General features: G+C 42.1%; 1 protein-coding gene across 2 annotated transcripts in view; it reads left to right on the top strand.

The window, feature by feature from the left end:
* c2cd2l (c2cd2 like) overlaps positions 1-15435 on the top strand; it is a 152565-nt gene that overhangs the window by 119737 nt on the left and 17393 nt on the right. For both annotated transcript variants that reach the window (XM_034178579.1, XM_034178580.1), the window contains exons 2-10: positions 37-132; positions 2130-2249; positions 3943-4053; positions 4562-4675; positions 4832-4931; positions 5012-5144; positions 12172-12236; positions 12515-12636; positions 13005-13173. In XM_034178579.1, the coding sequence (XP_034034470.1) occupies positions 37-132; positions 2130-2249; positions 3943-4053; positions 4562-4675; positions 4832-4931; positions 5012-5144; positions 12172-12236; positions 12515-12636; positions 13005-13173 (1030 nt within the window). The remainder of the gene's footprint in view (positions 1-36; positions 133-2129; positions 2250-3942; positions 4054-4561; positions 4676-4831; positions 4932-5011; positions 5145-12171; positions 12237-12514; positions 12637-13004; positions 13174-15435) is intronic.

Consider the following 15435-nt stretch of genomic DNA (forward strand, 5'->3'; position numbering starts at 1 on the left):
ATTTTCTCTTTTGTGCCCTTGTTGTGTCTCACCCAGAGCTCCATCCAGATCACTTTTGACAGCAGTCTCCAGTTAGCTGTTGCCACGGCAGTAGACAGTGTTATCTGCACTGAACAATTGTCACACCGCATGGTAAGAAAAAACTTTTCAGTCCTGGAAGAAATGATTGACACCCCTGAATTTTAAGTACATATATATATACAGTAGTGTTCAAATAATAGTAGTGCTATGTGACTAAAAAGATTAATCCAGGTTTTGAGTATATTTCTTACTGTTACATGGGAAACAAGGTACCAGTAGATTCTCACAAATCCAACAAGACCAAGCATTCATTATATGCACACTCTTAAGGCTATGAAATTGGGCTGTTAGTAAAAAAAAAAAAAAGTAGAAAAGGGGGTGTTCACAATAATAGTAGTGTGGCATTCAGTCAGTGAGTTTGTCAATTTTGTGGAACAAACAGGTGTGAATCAGGTGTCCCCTATTTAAGGATGAAGCCAGCACCTGTTGAACATGCTTTTCCTCTTTGAAAGCCTGAGGAAAATGGGACGTTCAAGACATTGTTCAGAAGAATAGCGTAGTTTGATTAAAAAGTTGATTGGAGAGGGGAAAACTTATACGCAGGTGCAAAACATTCTAGGCTGTTCATCTACAATGATCTCCAATGCTTTAAAATGGACAAAAAAACCAGAGACGCGTGGAAGAAAATGGAAAACAACCATCAGAATGGATAGAAGAATAACCAGAATGGCAAAGACTCACCCATTGATCAGCTCCAGGATGATCAAAGATAGTGGTGTGACAGTTAGAAGACACCTGTGTGAAGCTAATTTATTTGCAAGAATCCCCCGCAAAGTCCCTCTGTTAAATAAAAGACGTGCAGAAGAGGTTACAATTTGCCAAAGAACACATCACCTGGCCTAAAGAGAGATGGAGGAATATTTTGTGGCCTGATGAGAGTAAAATTGTTGTTTTTGGGTCCAACGGCCGCAGACAGTTTGTGAGACGACCCCCACATTCTGAATTCAAGCCACAGTTCACAGTAAAGAAAGTGAAGCATGGTGGTGCAAGCATCATGATATGAGCATGTTTCTCCTACTATGGTGTTGGGCCTATATATTACATACCAGGTATCGTGGATCAGTTTGGATATGTCAAAATACTTGAAGAGGTCATGTTGCCTTATGCTGAAGAGGACATGCCCTTGAAATGGGTGTTTCAACAAGACAATGACCCCAAGCACACTAGTAAACAAGCATAATCTTGGTTCCAAACCAACAAAATTAATGCCTCGCAGATATGAAGAAATCATAAAAACTGTGGTTATACAACTAAATACTAGTTTAGTGATTCACAGGATTGCTAAAAAAGCAGTTTGAACATAATAGTTTTGAGTTTGTAGTGTCAACAACAGATACTACTATTATTGTGAACACTCCCTTTTCTACTTTTTTTTTTACTTATAGCCCAATTTCATAGCCTTAAGAGTGTGCATATCATGAATGCTTGGTCTTGTTGGATTTGTGAGAATCTACTGAATCTACTGGTACCTTGTTTCCCATGTAACAATAAGAAATATACTCAAAACCTGGATTAATCTTTTTAGTCACATAGCACTACTATTATTCTGAACACTACTGTATGTTCAGGTAATAAATGCAGATAAACAGTTTTGTACCATCAGAATATTTACTGAAATGTCTGAAGTTATTGAACAACAACTTGCATAAATGTATAAGCATGCTTGTGTTCACAACCAGTCACAGGATGAATTCATGAACATTTCTAACTCACTGAATATCTCTAGAACGTCAGTTTTTGAGAACTTCCTTTTCCAGACAGATTTCCTATACAGTACCATACTGTTTGTATTCATAAATAAGTGACTATACAAGAAGGACATTAGTGAGGGATGCCAACCAGGCACCCCAGATAACTTTTAAATTGAGTGTGCATCATAACCGACCCTTTGTGTCTTGGACAACAGAATGATCGGTGGGTTTTAATAAAGCCTGATAATCTTGATGTCAGTATTCATGCATGGCTGTTTTACTAATGTGTATATGTCTTCCTATACAACAAAAAACAAAACTCAGCTTGTTGTTTCTTGACCTTTTGGTATATTACAGGTTTTACACTGTAAATGTTGGGTGGACACAGTGACATTTCCTGTGATGGTCACTCAGCAGTCAGCAGCTACCGTTTCCATGGACACCTATCAGGTCACTACAGCACCTATGATGGCAAAGGTGAGGACAGCCTCACATGAACTGAAAGGACCACTTTGTACCAGATTCAAAGGCATTCAAGAGAATGTCACCTGATGCTAGATTATGTCAAATGTTGATAAGAATCTGGCATATATAGCCAGTTCACTGTGAAAACTACTGCACTGTAGCAGCTGTAGTGCATTTCTATAGTAAAGGACATATGAAAAAAATGTTTTTTTCTGGAATTTACCGTATTTTGTTGGGAGCATGTTGCAATTTATACAGGACACTGTTGGATCAACATGGCACGTTTGACTATTGATGGATAGTAAGTAGTAGAGTAAATGCTAGGTGCTTTCCCTGATGCGAACCTTTGGAATTAACCACAGTTGATGTTGACCACAGTAAGGTTGTGGTTATCTGTAATGTTAATGATAATGTATTGCTTGCCACAATGTGCACATACTTTGAACCCTCTGGGTGCAAATCCATCTGGTGAGTCTGAGTTGACTACTGGCCATTGGTAGAAAATAGTCCCCATCTACCCCTTTACCACTAGACATCTGTGATTCTCATTGATTGATGCCTGTAGTCATCCATTACCATTTACCCACAGTTGGGGGTTGGATTGGTGAAAGTCAGAATGTGCCCTTGTTGACTCAGAGCTTGTCACCTCTGGACTTCCAACCTGCTCTGAGATCCCTAGCTGGTCTATCTGGATTCGTCAGGGCCCGTTTACTGGTGTGTACCTCTATGCTAGGGTTGTGCCTGTGGAGAAGCCCAGTACCAACAGGAAAGACTTGAGCCCTAGGTTCCCTTTTCACCTATTAAAGGCTCAGTGGTGACTGTTGCTGAAAGCAAGAAGGTTCGATAAATCTACTACACTTCTCACTATGTTAGCTACAGTACTAGCTGCATCACACAAACCTGTGTCATAGACACCATGCAGGATAGGGACTGGTGGAGGAATCATCATCCTGTTAGTATTGACGGAGTAGTGGTAGTAAAAACATTAATGTTAAGGCCCCTTGTAATTTTCATGGATATGCATCCTGGAACCTCACATTTTGAATCCTTATCCTTACCTTGGGAAAACCTTAGGAGATCTGGGTGGGTGTCCATGGTGAACCAGGATATTCCATCATTGTATCGTGAGTTATTAGTTTTAACTGTAGCTGAGTATTTAAGATGTCCGAAAATTTATTTCCATTGTGAACTTTGACATAATTTGGTAGTCACTCCTATTTGTATGGAGGCAGTACGTTGTCATGCAACCTATAACATCATGGGGAGATTTTCAGTAAGATACACGGTTAATAAAGTTATACTACGGCTGTGCAGCTGTTTCTACAGTACAACGCCAGCACATTACATCATCATACCACACGCTAGATCACATTCATGGGGAGCCATGATCTTCACACTCTGGTTTGTAATTGTTATAGACCGTAACCTTTCTGTGTATCCAGTGAGAACTGGGCTATATCGTCATGAGTGACAGCTAGCATTATGATTAGTCACAGTTATCATTTTCATGAGTACGTCAACAACAATGATACCATATTGAAGTAGCTGTTGTCTGTTAAAATGGCTATACTGTATATTCTAATTATTTCTAGAAAACTGTCATCTCTACAGTAAAGTGTCATAAATTAAATGGCTTGTATGTTTCAACCTGCTGTTTAAAAAAAAAAAATGTTTTTCCCCTGTATTCTCCCTGTCCATCCATCAGATGCTGGTGTGTTTGCAGGAGGTGGAGGATGAGGGATTGCTGATGTCCTGGACCCTTTCCAAGCAGACAGAATTTCCTCTGACGGTGTCTCCGTGCCGGCTGCAGAGACAGGTCAGAAGCTCTGATTTTGATATCTATAATATGATATGCTTGCTTCATGTAGAGACCAGAGGCTGGATTTCTAAAACTCTGTGTAGCTTTGCAGGTCAGTGCTTCTGTGCATGCAAAATAGAAAGCAGACATAATGCAAAGTACGCACATTTAAAAAAAAAATGATTCCCCTGTTTTCAGATCATTAAGGATCTCTTTATAAAAATTTAATTCTGTGTAGTTTATCCACTTCCACCCTAATAAACTCATTAATCATGCATGAAATGCCCCATGTGAATAATGAAACACACACCAACAGAAAACACTGGAGGCTTTAGATGTTTTTGGAATAAACAAGTCAGAATTCTTATGCCTGTTTTAATAAAATTAAAATTTTGTAGTGTGAACAACTGAAGGATGGATACAAACATTGCAAAGCTGCTTTTTACAAGCTGGATGGTTTTTGAAAGGCTTAAATTGTGTGTGTTGTTGTGTTAGAAAGCACTCACCTGCACTGTGTTCTTCTTAGAGCACTGAAAGTGAGGCAGACCTGGATGTGATTAAGGGACTGATAAAGGACACTCTGTTCAGATCTCAACCAACTATGGTCCTCAGTCTCAAGGCTTGTGCTTCCAGTCCTTTGGTGAGAAATGTTTGCTTTGTAATGTTGTTTGTTGCAGAATTAGTTTTTTTTTTTTTTTTTTTTAAAGGCATGCCCTGCATTATTCTGGATGGTGGATCCTGTGCTGAAATAATTTTCCTCTTGATCTTGACATTCCTTCATCTGTTTTATTTACAGATTCACATAGATCATCTGTCTGGGGAATTGAACCCAGTGCCTGAGAGTGTCGTGATACGTCAGCTGCTGCTTCGGCAGCTCAGAGCGACTGTCAGTAAAGGTAGGTGAGTTTCCCTCAGCGTCACTTTCGTTTAGGTTTCCAGTAATGTCCAAAGTCTCACTCTGCTTCTGTGTTTGCAGGTCAGTTGTCTCCAACAGGGGAGCTGTGCTGTGTCCTGAATTTGGACCAACCCATCATAGAAAGCATGACGCGCTTCATGTCTGTGCCCGACAACCCCTGTCTGTCACTGGAGTGGAATGAAGACGTTAATCTGTAATATGGCATTTCTGTTGTCAAGTTTGTGGATGTGAAAATGTGTGACTATGGTGACTCATAACGGTAGTGTCAAAAGGGCCACTGTCGCAAGTCTCATAAACTGGGGATGTACCCATCCAACAATAACAATTCATTCATAGAATCTTACATTTTATACTTCCATTCGTTCATTTAGTGAGAAACTTTATCCAGAGGACGTTACATTTGCAGAAAAGTGAAATTCAACCTAGAAACAAATGAGGAGAAAACATCAATTCTTCCACAATGTAAATATGTTTCAGTTCAACTTGATGAAAGACACTATGGGTTGTGGGACAGTTGTAGGTTTTTGTTTTTTTTTGGAGGGGGGCCACATCTGAAGGTACTCATGGAATATTTGGAGCTTTAACTGTGTCTGACTCAGCAAACTGAGTTTGACAGTTTTGCTGAGTGTAAGGAACCTGCTTATTAGTGACCGAGTTTCGAGCAATTATCTGAAACTAGTGGCCTGCAGAGCTGGATAAGTCCTGTCTGCTGGCTTGTGACTCTTATTAACTATGGTCACAGAATGTGTTTCCTTCTGTATGTGAAACCACAAAAGGGTTGAATTTATATACTAGAAATAGTTACCCAGTCACTCTCAAAGTCCTTATGAAACTCTTATACGGTTAGGTATTTTAAAAAATAACTAATGAAATGTAAGATTTTCAAATCGTAAATGACTTGCTTATAGACCCTGTGCAGCAAATGTCATTAGAACATGTGATTGCCATGTTGGACAGCAAGATAGCTTGCTCCAGTTTGTGCATTCAGTCAGTCATTAATCTCGTCCTTTAAAATTCAGTGGTTTCATGTTCAGCATATGAGGTGCATTTAAAAAGTGTCCAACCTTTGGCCACGAAAACTAGTTACTCACCTGGGGGTCTAAAATCCTAACCCCTTTTGAAGTAGTCTCTTTGGGACTTTACACCTTTCCTAGTAGTTCTGCTATTGTTGGAAGCATTTCAGGAAGGCCTCTTTTGGAATGGTGTCCAGCTGGACCATCACGTTCTGCGTGATGTCTTCTCATGACTCAAATCGAGTCCCTTTAAGTGTCATTTTCTTTTTCTTGGGGAACAACCAAAAATCATACAGAGCCATATCAGGAGAACAGGGAGCCAGGCGAATCATAGGAGTGTTGTTTGGCCAGGAAAACCTGAATCAGCTGAGCAGAATGGGCGGGTGAATTGTCATGATGGAGCTGGCACAGCGTCACATGAGTAAGAAAATGGTCAACATGCCTTAGACATTGCTGTGCACCATACTTTTACAGCTGCTTATAAAGAATGAATGAACATGCAACTGTTTTACCAAGTTATTACAAAATAAACATTACAAATAATTACCTTTTAGGCTGTTCCAAATATGTACTCCACCTCAGCGCATGAAACAGAGAGGAAAAAAGCTCCAAATGTCCTCTGTGATTCCAGAAGCGATAAAGGTGTTTTCAACATCCAAACTGTGACAGAAAATGATTAATCCTCTACAAAATAATTACTTTATATACAGCGTCCAGCGCACAAAGCAGGTGGGATTGTAGTGCGCGAGAGGGCAGAGCCAAAATAGTCTGTCCAAAATAGCCTGTCCTGTCCTCGTAGCCGCGAAATGCTGCGATTATGGGCTTCTAACAGCCTCGTCCTCACTACAAACACGCCTCTAAAATCTTCATTTGTCCTCGTAGTACCTCGTACAGAAACTGCCCCATGCTGTTGTTGTTGCTGTTGTAAATTTTGAACTTCTTGAAATTAGCACCACCCTCAGAGATGAACCTCATTAGCCAAATATTCTGCCTCGAAAGCCCCTTTCACACAGGGCCCACTTCGAGTTGCATCGTGCGGCATCATGATGACGCCACATGGATGCATCCTAGTGCCGAGACAATGTAGCTCAACACCAGAACACTGTGACAGACGCAAAGGACGAAGTGAATCGGATGGCAAAAATTAAACGTTTAATTTTTTCTGCGTCGCGCACAGGACGCAGAAAGGAAGTGGTTTCAACGCAAGTCAGGGCAAAGCAAAGGTACTCAGCATGACTGGAAGCCACATCCTCATCATACAACGTTCAATTCCATCTGTTTTGTGGACTTGGAGAAGGTGTATGATCAGGTACCCCGGGAGATACTGTGGGAGGTGCTGCGGGAGTATGGTGTGAGGGGGTCCCTTTTCAGGGCCGTCCAATTTCTATGCTTGCAAAGCTCCTCCAGAGTTGCGCCTTGTCACCAATCCTGTTTGTGATATTCGTGGACAGGATGTCAAGGCGTAGTCGGGGGAGGAGGGTTTCCGGTTTGGTGGGCTCAGGGTCTCATCGCTGCTTTTTGCAGATGATGTGGTCCTTTTGGCTTCATTGGCCGGTGACCTCCAACACTCGCTGCATCGGTTCGCAGCTGAGTGTGAAGCTGCTGGGATGGGGATCAGCACCTCTAAATCTGAGGCCATGATTATCAGCAGGAAACCGATGGATTGCCTACTCCGGAGAGAGACTACGGCCTTGCTCCAAGTGAAGGAGTTTAATTACCTCAGGGTCTTGCTCACGAGTGAGGGGACAATGGAGCGTGAGATTGGCCGGAGAATCGTGCAGCAGGGGCGGTATTGCATTTGCTCTACCATACTGATGTGACGAAAAGGGAGCTCAGCCAAATGGTGAAGCTCTCGATCTACTGGTCAATCTTTGTTCTTACTCTCACCTATGGTCATGAGGCTTGGGTCATGACCGAATGAACTAGATCGCGGGTACAAGTGGCCGAAATGGGCTTCCTCAGGAGGGTGGCTGGTGTCTCCCTTAGAGATAGGGTGAGAAGTTTGGTCATCCGTGGGGAGCTCAGAGTAGAGTTGCTGCTCCTTAACATTGAAAGGAGCCAGCTGAGGTGTTTCGGGCATCTGGTAAGGATGCCTCCGGGGCACCTCCCTAGGGAGGTGTTCCAGGCACCTCCATGTGGGAAGGGACCCCGGGGAAGACCCAGGACTAGGTGGAGAGATTATGTCTCCACACTGGCCTGGGAACGCCTCGGGATCTCCCAGTCAGAGGTGGTCAGTGTGGCACGGGAAAGGGAAGTCTGGGGTCCCCTGCTGGAGCTATTGCCCCCGCGACCTGAACCTGGAAAAGCGGTTGAAGATGAGTGATGAGTGAGTGAGAATTGCAGTTAAATCATAGAACTGTAATTAAATTCAGGTGGCACTTTCCAAACAGCTATACACAAAAAACAATGAACAGCTTCACAGGATGGCAAGACCTTCTTAAAATGCCAAAAAAAAAAAGAAAAGAAAAAAGGTGCTTAATGCTTAGATTGGTTTAGATATGTAAACAGATGGTATTATTTATTACACATTATCCATTGCTGAATGTGTTTGTGGTTGTTGGAGGGGGGTGGAGTGATGTGATGGAGGCTACAGCTCAAGGGAAAAAGCTGTTCCTTAGCCCATTAGTCTGTGTCCTTATAGTGCAGTACCTCTTCCCCAGTGGCAGAGAAGCAAACAGGGAATGTCCCGGGTGGCTGTTATCCTTGCAGATGGCCCATGCTTTCCTCTGCAAGCGCTCAATATACACAGAGTGTCAGTCTGGAAGCTCAGCTCCTATAATCCTCTGTGCTGTCTTCACCACCCAGGATAGATCCTTTCTGTCCTCTGCTATGTAGCTGCTGTGCCACACAGCAGCCCTGGCAGAGAATGCTCTCAATGGTGTTTCTGTAGAAGTTCCTGACCAGCTGTGGAGCCAGACCAACCTGCTTCAGCTTCCTCAAGAACAACATCTTCTGCTGGACTGTTTTCATCAGGTTGTGGGTGTGTAATGTCCATGTCAGATCCATGGTGATGGGGGGTGCCAAGTAACCTGATTGAGTCCACCCTCTCCAGCTCTTCTCTGCTGATGTGTAGTGGGGGTTCTGAGACTCTCCTCGTCCTCCAAAAGTCTATGATGACCTTCTTGGTTTTCGTGGTATTGAGGATCAGAGTGGTGTGCAGACAGCAACCTGTCAGGTGTTTGACCTCCTCCCTGTACCAGGTGGCGTTATTGTCCCTGATAAGGCATACAACATAGTGTCATCTACAAACTTTATCAGGGTGTTGGAGGAGTGAGTGGAGACACAGTCTTGGGTGAAGAGTGCCAGACTGAGCACACACCCCTATGGCATTTCTATGGCGTTTTCAGTGTTAAAGTTAGCATTAAGCTGTTCGCATCTCAGCACATTTATGTGCATTTGTTTTCTGTATAATTAATGACTCCGTTCGTTGTTGTAAAAGAGTCAAATTGTAATTTTTTTTTATTTATTTTTATTCATATATTAAAGTGGATATGATACTTAAAGACAACAAACTCTTATTACATGTAACAAAGGTTATATAATTCGATCAACCTAAGCGTTTTGGGAAAATGGACGCGGTTCTCCCGTTATATACAACATTTGAACATCCCGCCACTGAAAAATCTGCACACCCCGTGAACAGCTTCCCGCTAAGCACAACCGGAAATACCTCACTGCCTGTAGACCATATCGGCTTTTCGCTTGGCGGCCATTGTTTACACTTTTTTTAGCGGCAGAAACTTTGATTAAACACAGCTCTCAGGGACTTGGTTGTCGATATGCCTGACCAGTGTGTCACACCATATTGCACAAACACAAGGGCGAAAGGTTTTAGCCTTTTCAAGTTTCCACAGGACGAAAATCTCAGCGAAAAGTGAATTCAGTAAGTTTGTCGTACAAGATCAGGTCTGACGAAGGGGACGCTATGGAGGCCGAACGCGTGTTCTTTGTTGTGCTGTGCACATTTTGAAGATGGGTGTTTCAACGCTGTCCCAGCTTTGAAGGAGCAGCTTGGGATAAATGTACGTCACAAGAAGGTTTTGTTGCCGGGGGCTGTTCCAAGCATCTTTCCCCGCGGCACATCGACGTCCACGGCAAAGCCTATGAAGCGTAGAAAATCTGCTACATTAGAGAAACGGCGGAGATTGGAGGTGGGTTTGTAGAATTTTGTATGTCTCCAGCACTAGAATTTGAATGCGTTCTTTCGCAGTGCATGGTGCAATTCCATACGGCATACTCCGCCATAAGCACCTTCGGCATTATTTTTGCTGTCAGAATGCTCCTGGTTTGAATGTTTGTCCGAAAGATACGGCTCGAATCTGTAGGGTCTAATCACTGCTGCGACATCCTCATGATCCGAGTCAAGTCTCAATTTTCCTCACTGAAACAATCTTTTTTTTGAAGAGGAGTCAGAAAAGTTCTCGATCTCGTCACTGAGGCCTATCTGTTCTTGTCAGTCGAACAGACAAAGATGGGACTCTACAGGCTGTGATGTCATGGCATCACGTGACCGCTGATGGAATGCTGCCATCGCGCTTTCCAAGAAACACACTTTTGAGAAGCTGTACAAACTTTATTTCTCAGTGATAATGATTAAAACCACTTTCAACTTACTATACTGTATGTATATTTTTGATATTTAAATCAGTTTACCTAATATTTTAGGTATGCAGGGGTGGTGGCCAAGTGGTTAATGCGCTTGGTTTCAGTGCAGAAGGTTCCGGGTTCAAATCCCACCCCTGCCACATTTCTCCATGTAATGTGGAGTTGCGTCAGGAAGGGCATCCGGCGTAAAACCTGTGCCAATTCAACATGCAGATCCACCTTGGATTTGCTGTGGCGACCCCAAGTGCAAACAAGGGAGCAGCCGAAGGGACTTACCTAATTTTTTAGGTGTCATATCCACTTTAATAATAATAGCAGCAACAACAGCAACAATAATAATAGTTTAATTTTGGGTTTAATTTTGGGTTTCAGCTTTTTTTGTTTTTCACCACTTTCATCCCCGAATATGTCAATCGTGAGTCACTTTTGTGCAGATTAAAGTCACTAACTGGGACTCCTGTCTTGTTGCAAGAAAGAAATGAGAATCGTCCTCCGTTCTGTTTACACAGTTCCAAACGATGCGTGGCTCTCTGCCGAGTCAAGTTAGAACAATAGAGTCCAGTTGGAATTAATAACTTCAAAGCGAAACGCCATTTAAATCAAATGACACCTCTTTCCAAACGTTATAATACTAACAAACTGCAATCAATCAAAATGTTTTTTCCTCCCAAAATGAGACATCCTGCGCTGACGTGCAGCAGCCGGCTGAGCTCAGCTCAGAGGTATGGAGAGACATTCATGCAAAAATGTCTGAAAGGAAATGCTTTTGACAAAAACTACAGGTTTTATTTATTTTTATTTATGTCCAGAGATCAAGGATCCAGTGACCAATTTAAAATGTTGTTGCTGTTAACTTGTAAAGCCTACTTTTAGTACACAGAAAATTCACAAGAGGTATGGATAAGGTAATCGATAAGGATTCGGATCAATAAGCGAAATCGATAATGACATTGATATCAATAAAATCTTACCAATACCATCCCTAGTCCTGACTGATCTGTATGGTGGTGTTTTTACAGTTAATGAGGGTTTTAATTCCTCTCCACATGCTGCAGGGGTCATGGTTCTCAAAGTGGCCTTCTATTTGCTGCCTGTACCTACCCTTCACTTCTCTGATGCCCTTTTCTAGGTTTTTCCAGGTAGCTTTCTATTCCAACTGGTGCCCTGACCTATAGGCAGCGTCTCTGGCTTTGAGAAGTGACCGTGCATTTCCATTAAACCAGGGCTTCTGATTCGGAAACACCATGTTGGTTTTAGTAGGCAGTATGGCCTCTGTTTACCTGCCTATTGACACTTTCCATTATCATTTTATAGAGTCTGGTGAGCCATCAGAGAATCTGACAGCAGAGTGAAATGTTGACCAAAAAACAGAGGTGGACTGACGGTTGTTACGATAATAGCAGATTGGAAAGTGACCAATTGTAAAACTTGTATTTGTTCATCTGATTTTGTACTGATAATATGAAAGATACTTAAATTCCATACGTGGGGAATTTAAAGCAGAATTGTAACCTAAATATTTGAAATTATTCCATTTGATGCCTGATTGAACTACATTAACACAGCTGTTTCTGTTGTTTTTTTTTGTTTGTTTTTTTAAAGGGATGTGAGCCCAGAAACCAAAGAGCTGAGAATCAGACTTCTGGAGCGGAACGGCAAAAGAGAACGTAAGGCTCAGTAGCAATTATCTGCTGGCTGCAGCTCAAAAACCCTGATCAGCAGTAATGTTTAGACTGCTTAAGCACAATCACTGATGCCTAAAATGCACAGTTAGTAAGCTCAACCTAACAGCCTCATTCACCTATTTGCCAGCACTTTAGGGTTTTTCAAGTATATAGAGATGCTCAGATTAACAGCATAGTTCTAGAGTGATTGAAAAGCTTTAACGTTGTGCTTATTAACGAAATCTATTCTTATATCATTTTTATTTTTTAAATGTGTCTAGAATACCTGCCTGGCCATGCCTCCATAGCCTTGGACCCTCTGTACAGACTTCCTACTGGACAGCATATGCTGTCAATAAGTCCCGGGCATGGATTGGCACCTACTGCTAACGTCACAGCAGAGGTGTGTGACAATCCAGATGTGGCACCTTTTAGTGAGCTCATGTAACTTTTTCAACAGATGGAAGTGTCGTGCTGTGTAACATCTAGTCAAGTTAACTTTGTCATGTCTGTGCATGTTGTACAGCCATTTAACCAGCCAATTTCTTCTCACAGGTTGCATATTTTTTTCATCAGAAACATCTGAAAAGATAAAAAGAATTACATTAATGCTACTTGTTTGTAACTGCAAATATTTTTAGTGGATTATTATTATTATTGTTATTAATTATTTTAAATATGGAAAAGAGACACATAGCTCCTTAAGTGTTTGTTAGCGTTGGGAGTGTCTGACTCCATGTGTGCTTTTATTTATTTATTTAACTCCTCCAGCTCTTGTATGTGGACACCGAGTTGCCTCGCAGAGGCCACGGTGATGCACCTTGTTCATCACTTACACCCACAAAGAAAGTTGATGTGGATCGAGCCATCATGCCAGACGGAACCATTGTCACTACTGTCACAACTGTCCAGTCTCGGATCAAAATGGAACGTAGTCCAGGTAAATGAACATAAGATACTAAAAGGATATGTTCTCTATGATGAGTGAATGTATCCTGCTGAAGGCTGTTTATTTAGTGTGGATGCAGCACAAGGTAAATAGTCCCCATATTTAGGGAATAACCCTGTTGTGTCTGAGGATTTGTGGACGTTCATGCTGGTTCTACGGTCGCAAATTGGCCTTTACGGGCAACGCGGATATTTGCGACTGTATAACAGCATGAACGTCCATAAATCATCAGACACAAGGGGGTTATTCCCATTCTAATCCAATTCCATCATTGGCACGGTTTAGTTTTCTGTAAGTAATTCGGACGACAAGGCTTACCGTAAGGCAGCGTCGCTCCAACAGCGGTCCGGACGCGGAGTAATCCATCAAATGTGAAAATCCATCAAATATGAAATGGTAATTCTGTGTCTGAATCCACATCAGTACTTTCGTATGGTAACTTAATTTCACCCATTTCGGCGGCGGTGACTTTCTCTCGCTCTTAGCTAACAGCGCCATTTTGACATCTGCAAAGCAGTGCATGCAGCCGGTGTTCTGTCGAATTGTGTGTCTCGTCGCATAAATTGACAGTTCCGTGTCCTGACAACATTGCGCATGTGCAATCGCGCAGAGGGCTGTCCTGTCGACAGGAATGACATCTTGTCAGGGCACGGAGTAATACATCCAAATGTGAAACGGTCGAATATTTTGTCACTGTTACCCTGATATTATATGGTCTGAAATTAGATTTGTGGGAAAAATAGAATTGGATTAGAATAATTTATTATCAGTAGAAATATGTAAATAATTACAATATATGTGCCTTAATAATGACATTACACAATTGTAGACTTCAGACAAATGTAGTTTGAGTTAGGGGTCTACCCATTTATGCCAAAGATGTTCACAAGTCATTTTTTGGTAAGTCCAAGTGAAGTTTCAAGCCGTTTGTCACAAGTTAAAATCAAGTCTTTATCTGGTCATCTGGTCTGTCCCTAAAGTCCCCAACACATATAGCAAGAATGTGCAGGAATCAGGCCGAAACTGCAGATATTACCATCATCGGACACAGTTGGGAGGGAAAGAGGTGTGGTCAGCAGTGTCAGAACGCAGCCAGACTACCTCGACCACACCTGCATGACGGCATCCAAAGCGCATGTAGACAAGAGTTTAGATGACACAGACTGCCATCAGACGGCCATAAAAGGTGCTGAAGACTGCCCGATGTCCAAATGTCTGGATGGCAAACAAGGGACCAGAGTGGGAGGGAGTGCTGTGTTTCTCATGTGCACGTGTGCGCGCGCATGTGTGCAGGGCACGTGCTATTTTGGCTCCGCACTCCTGCGCACTTCTTTGTGTCAATCCCACCCACCTTTGTTCAGCTGGATGCCGCTCTGCGCACTGGACCCTGTGTATATAAAATATTTATTTCGTAGCGGATTCATCACTTTCTTTCAGAAAACACCTCTAATCACTTCTGGAATCACAGAGGACAGTTTCAGCTGGAGCTTTTTCTCTCTCTCTTTCTTGCGCTTCATGAGGTGGAGAATGTTTTTGGAACAGTCTAAAAGGTAATTATTTGTAATGTCTATATGGTAATGTCTTAGTAAAACAGTTGCATGTTCATTCCTTCTCATGAGCAGCTGTAAAAGTATGTTTATGATAGATTTAGCATCTTGTTATAATCGATCAGATGAGCTGTGCTGTGTGTGCTGACGCAGTCACTCACACTCAGTGTTTTTTTAATTGTTGGCACAATGTTCATATATGTGGCTCATTATTCGAATAATCACTGAAATTTCTGACAAATCCATACGTGGCTCATTATTCATGGCTTTATTATTCGGTGAGACCAGGGCTTAACACTGCATTGTTAAATCTTACTCAAATTCTGTATTCAAAGCTGCAAGATTGAGCATCCACATAGGGTGGTCCGGGGGCATTCCACCCCCCCCCCCCCCAAAAAAAAAAAAAAACTAAACTGTGAAAATTGAAGTGAAATGGTGCAATGTGTCATGTTATTTGGACCATTATGTTATTTATACCACTTTTTTGTGACTATATGGTCAATTTTTATGTCCAACAAGGACGTACTAAAATCATCTCCGTTTATTTGTCTGTCTCTCTGTCTTTTAGCAGAATTATGTCAAACGTACTGCACGGAGTTTGATGACATTTTCACCACAGATGAATATTAGGCCATGGAAGAACCCATTAAATTTTGGAGGTGATCTGGATCCAGATCCAAATCCAAATTCTGGTCAAGTTTTCTCT

This window comes from Thalassophryne amazonica, chromosome 9, assembly GCF_902500255.1.
Source record: "Thalassophryne amazonica chromosome 9, fThaAma1.1, whole genome shotgun sequence".
NCBI lineage: Eukaryota > Metazoa > Chordata > Actinopteri > Batrachoidiformes > Batrachoididae > Thalassophryne > Thalassophryne amazonica.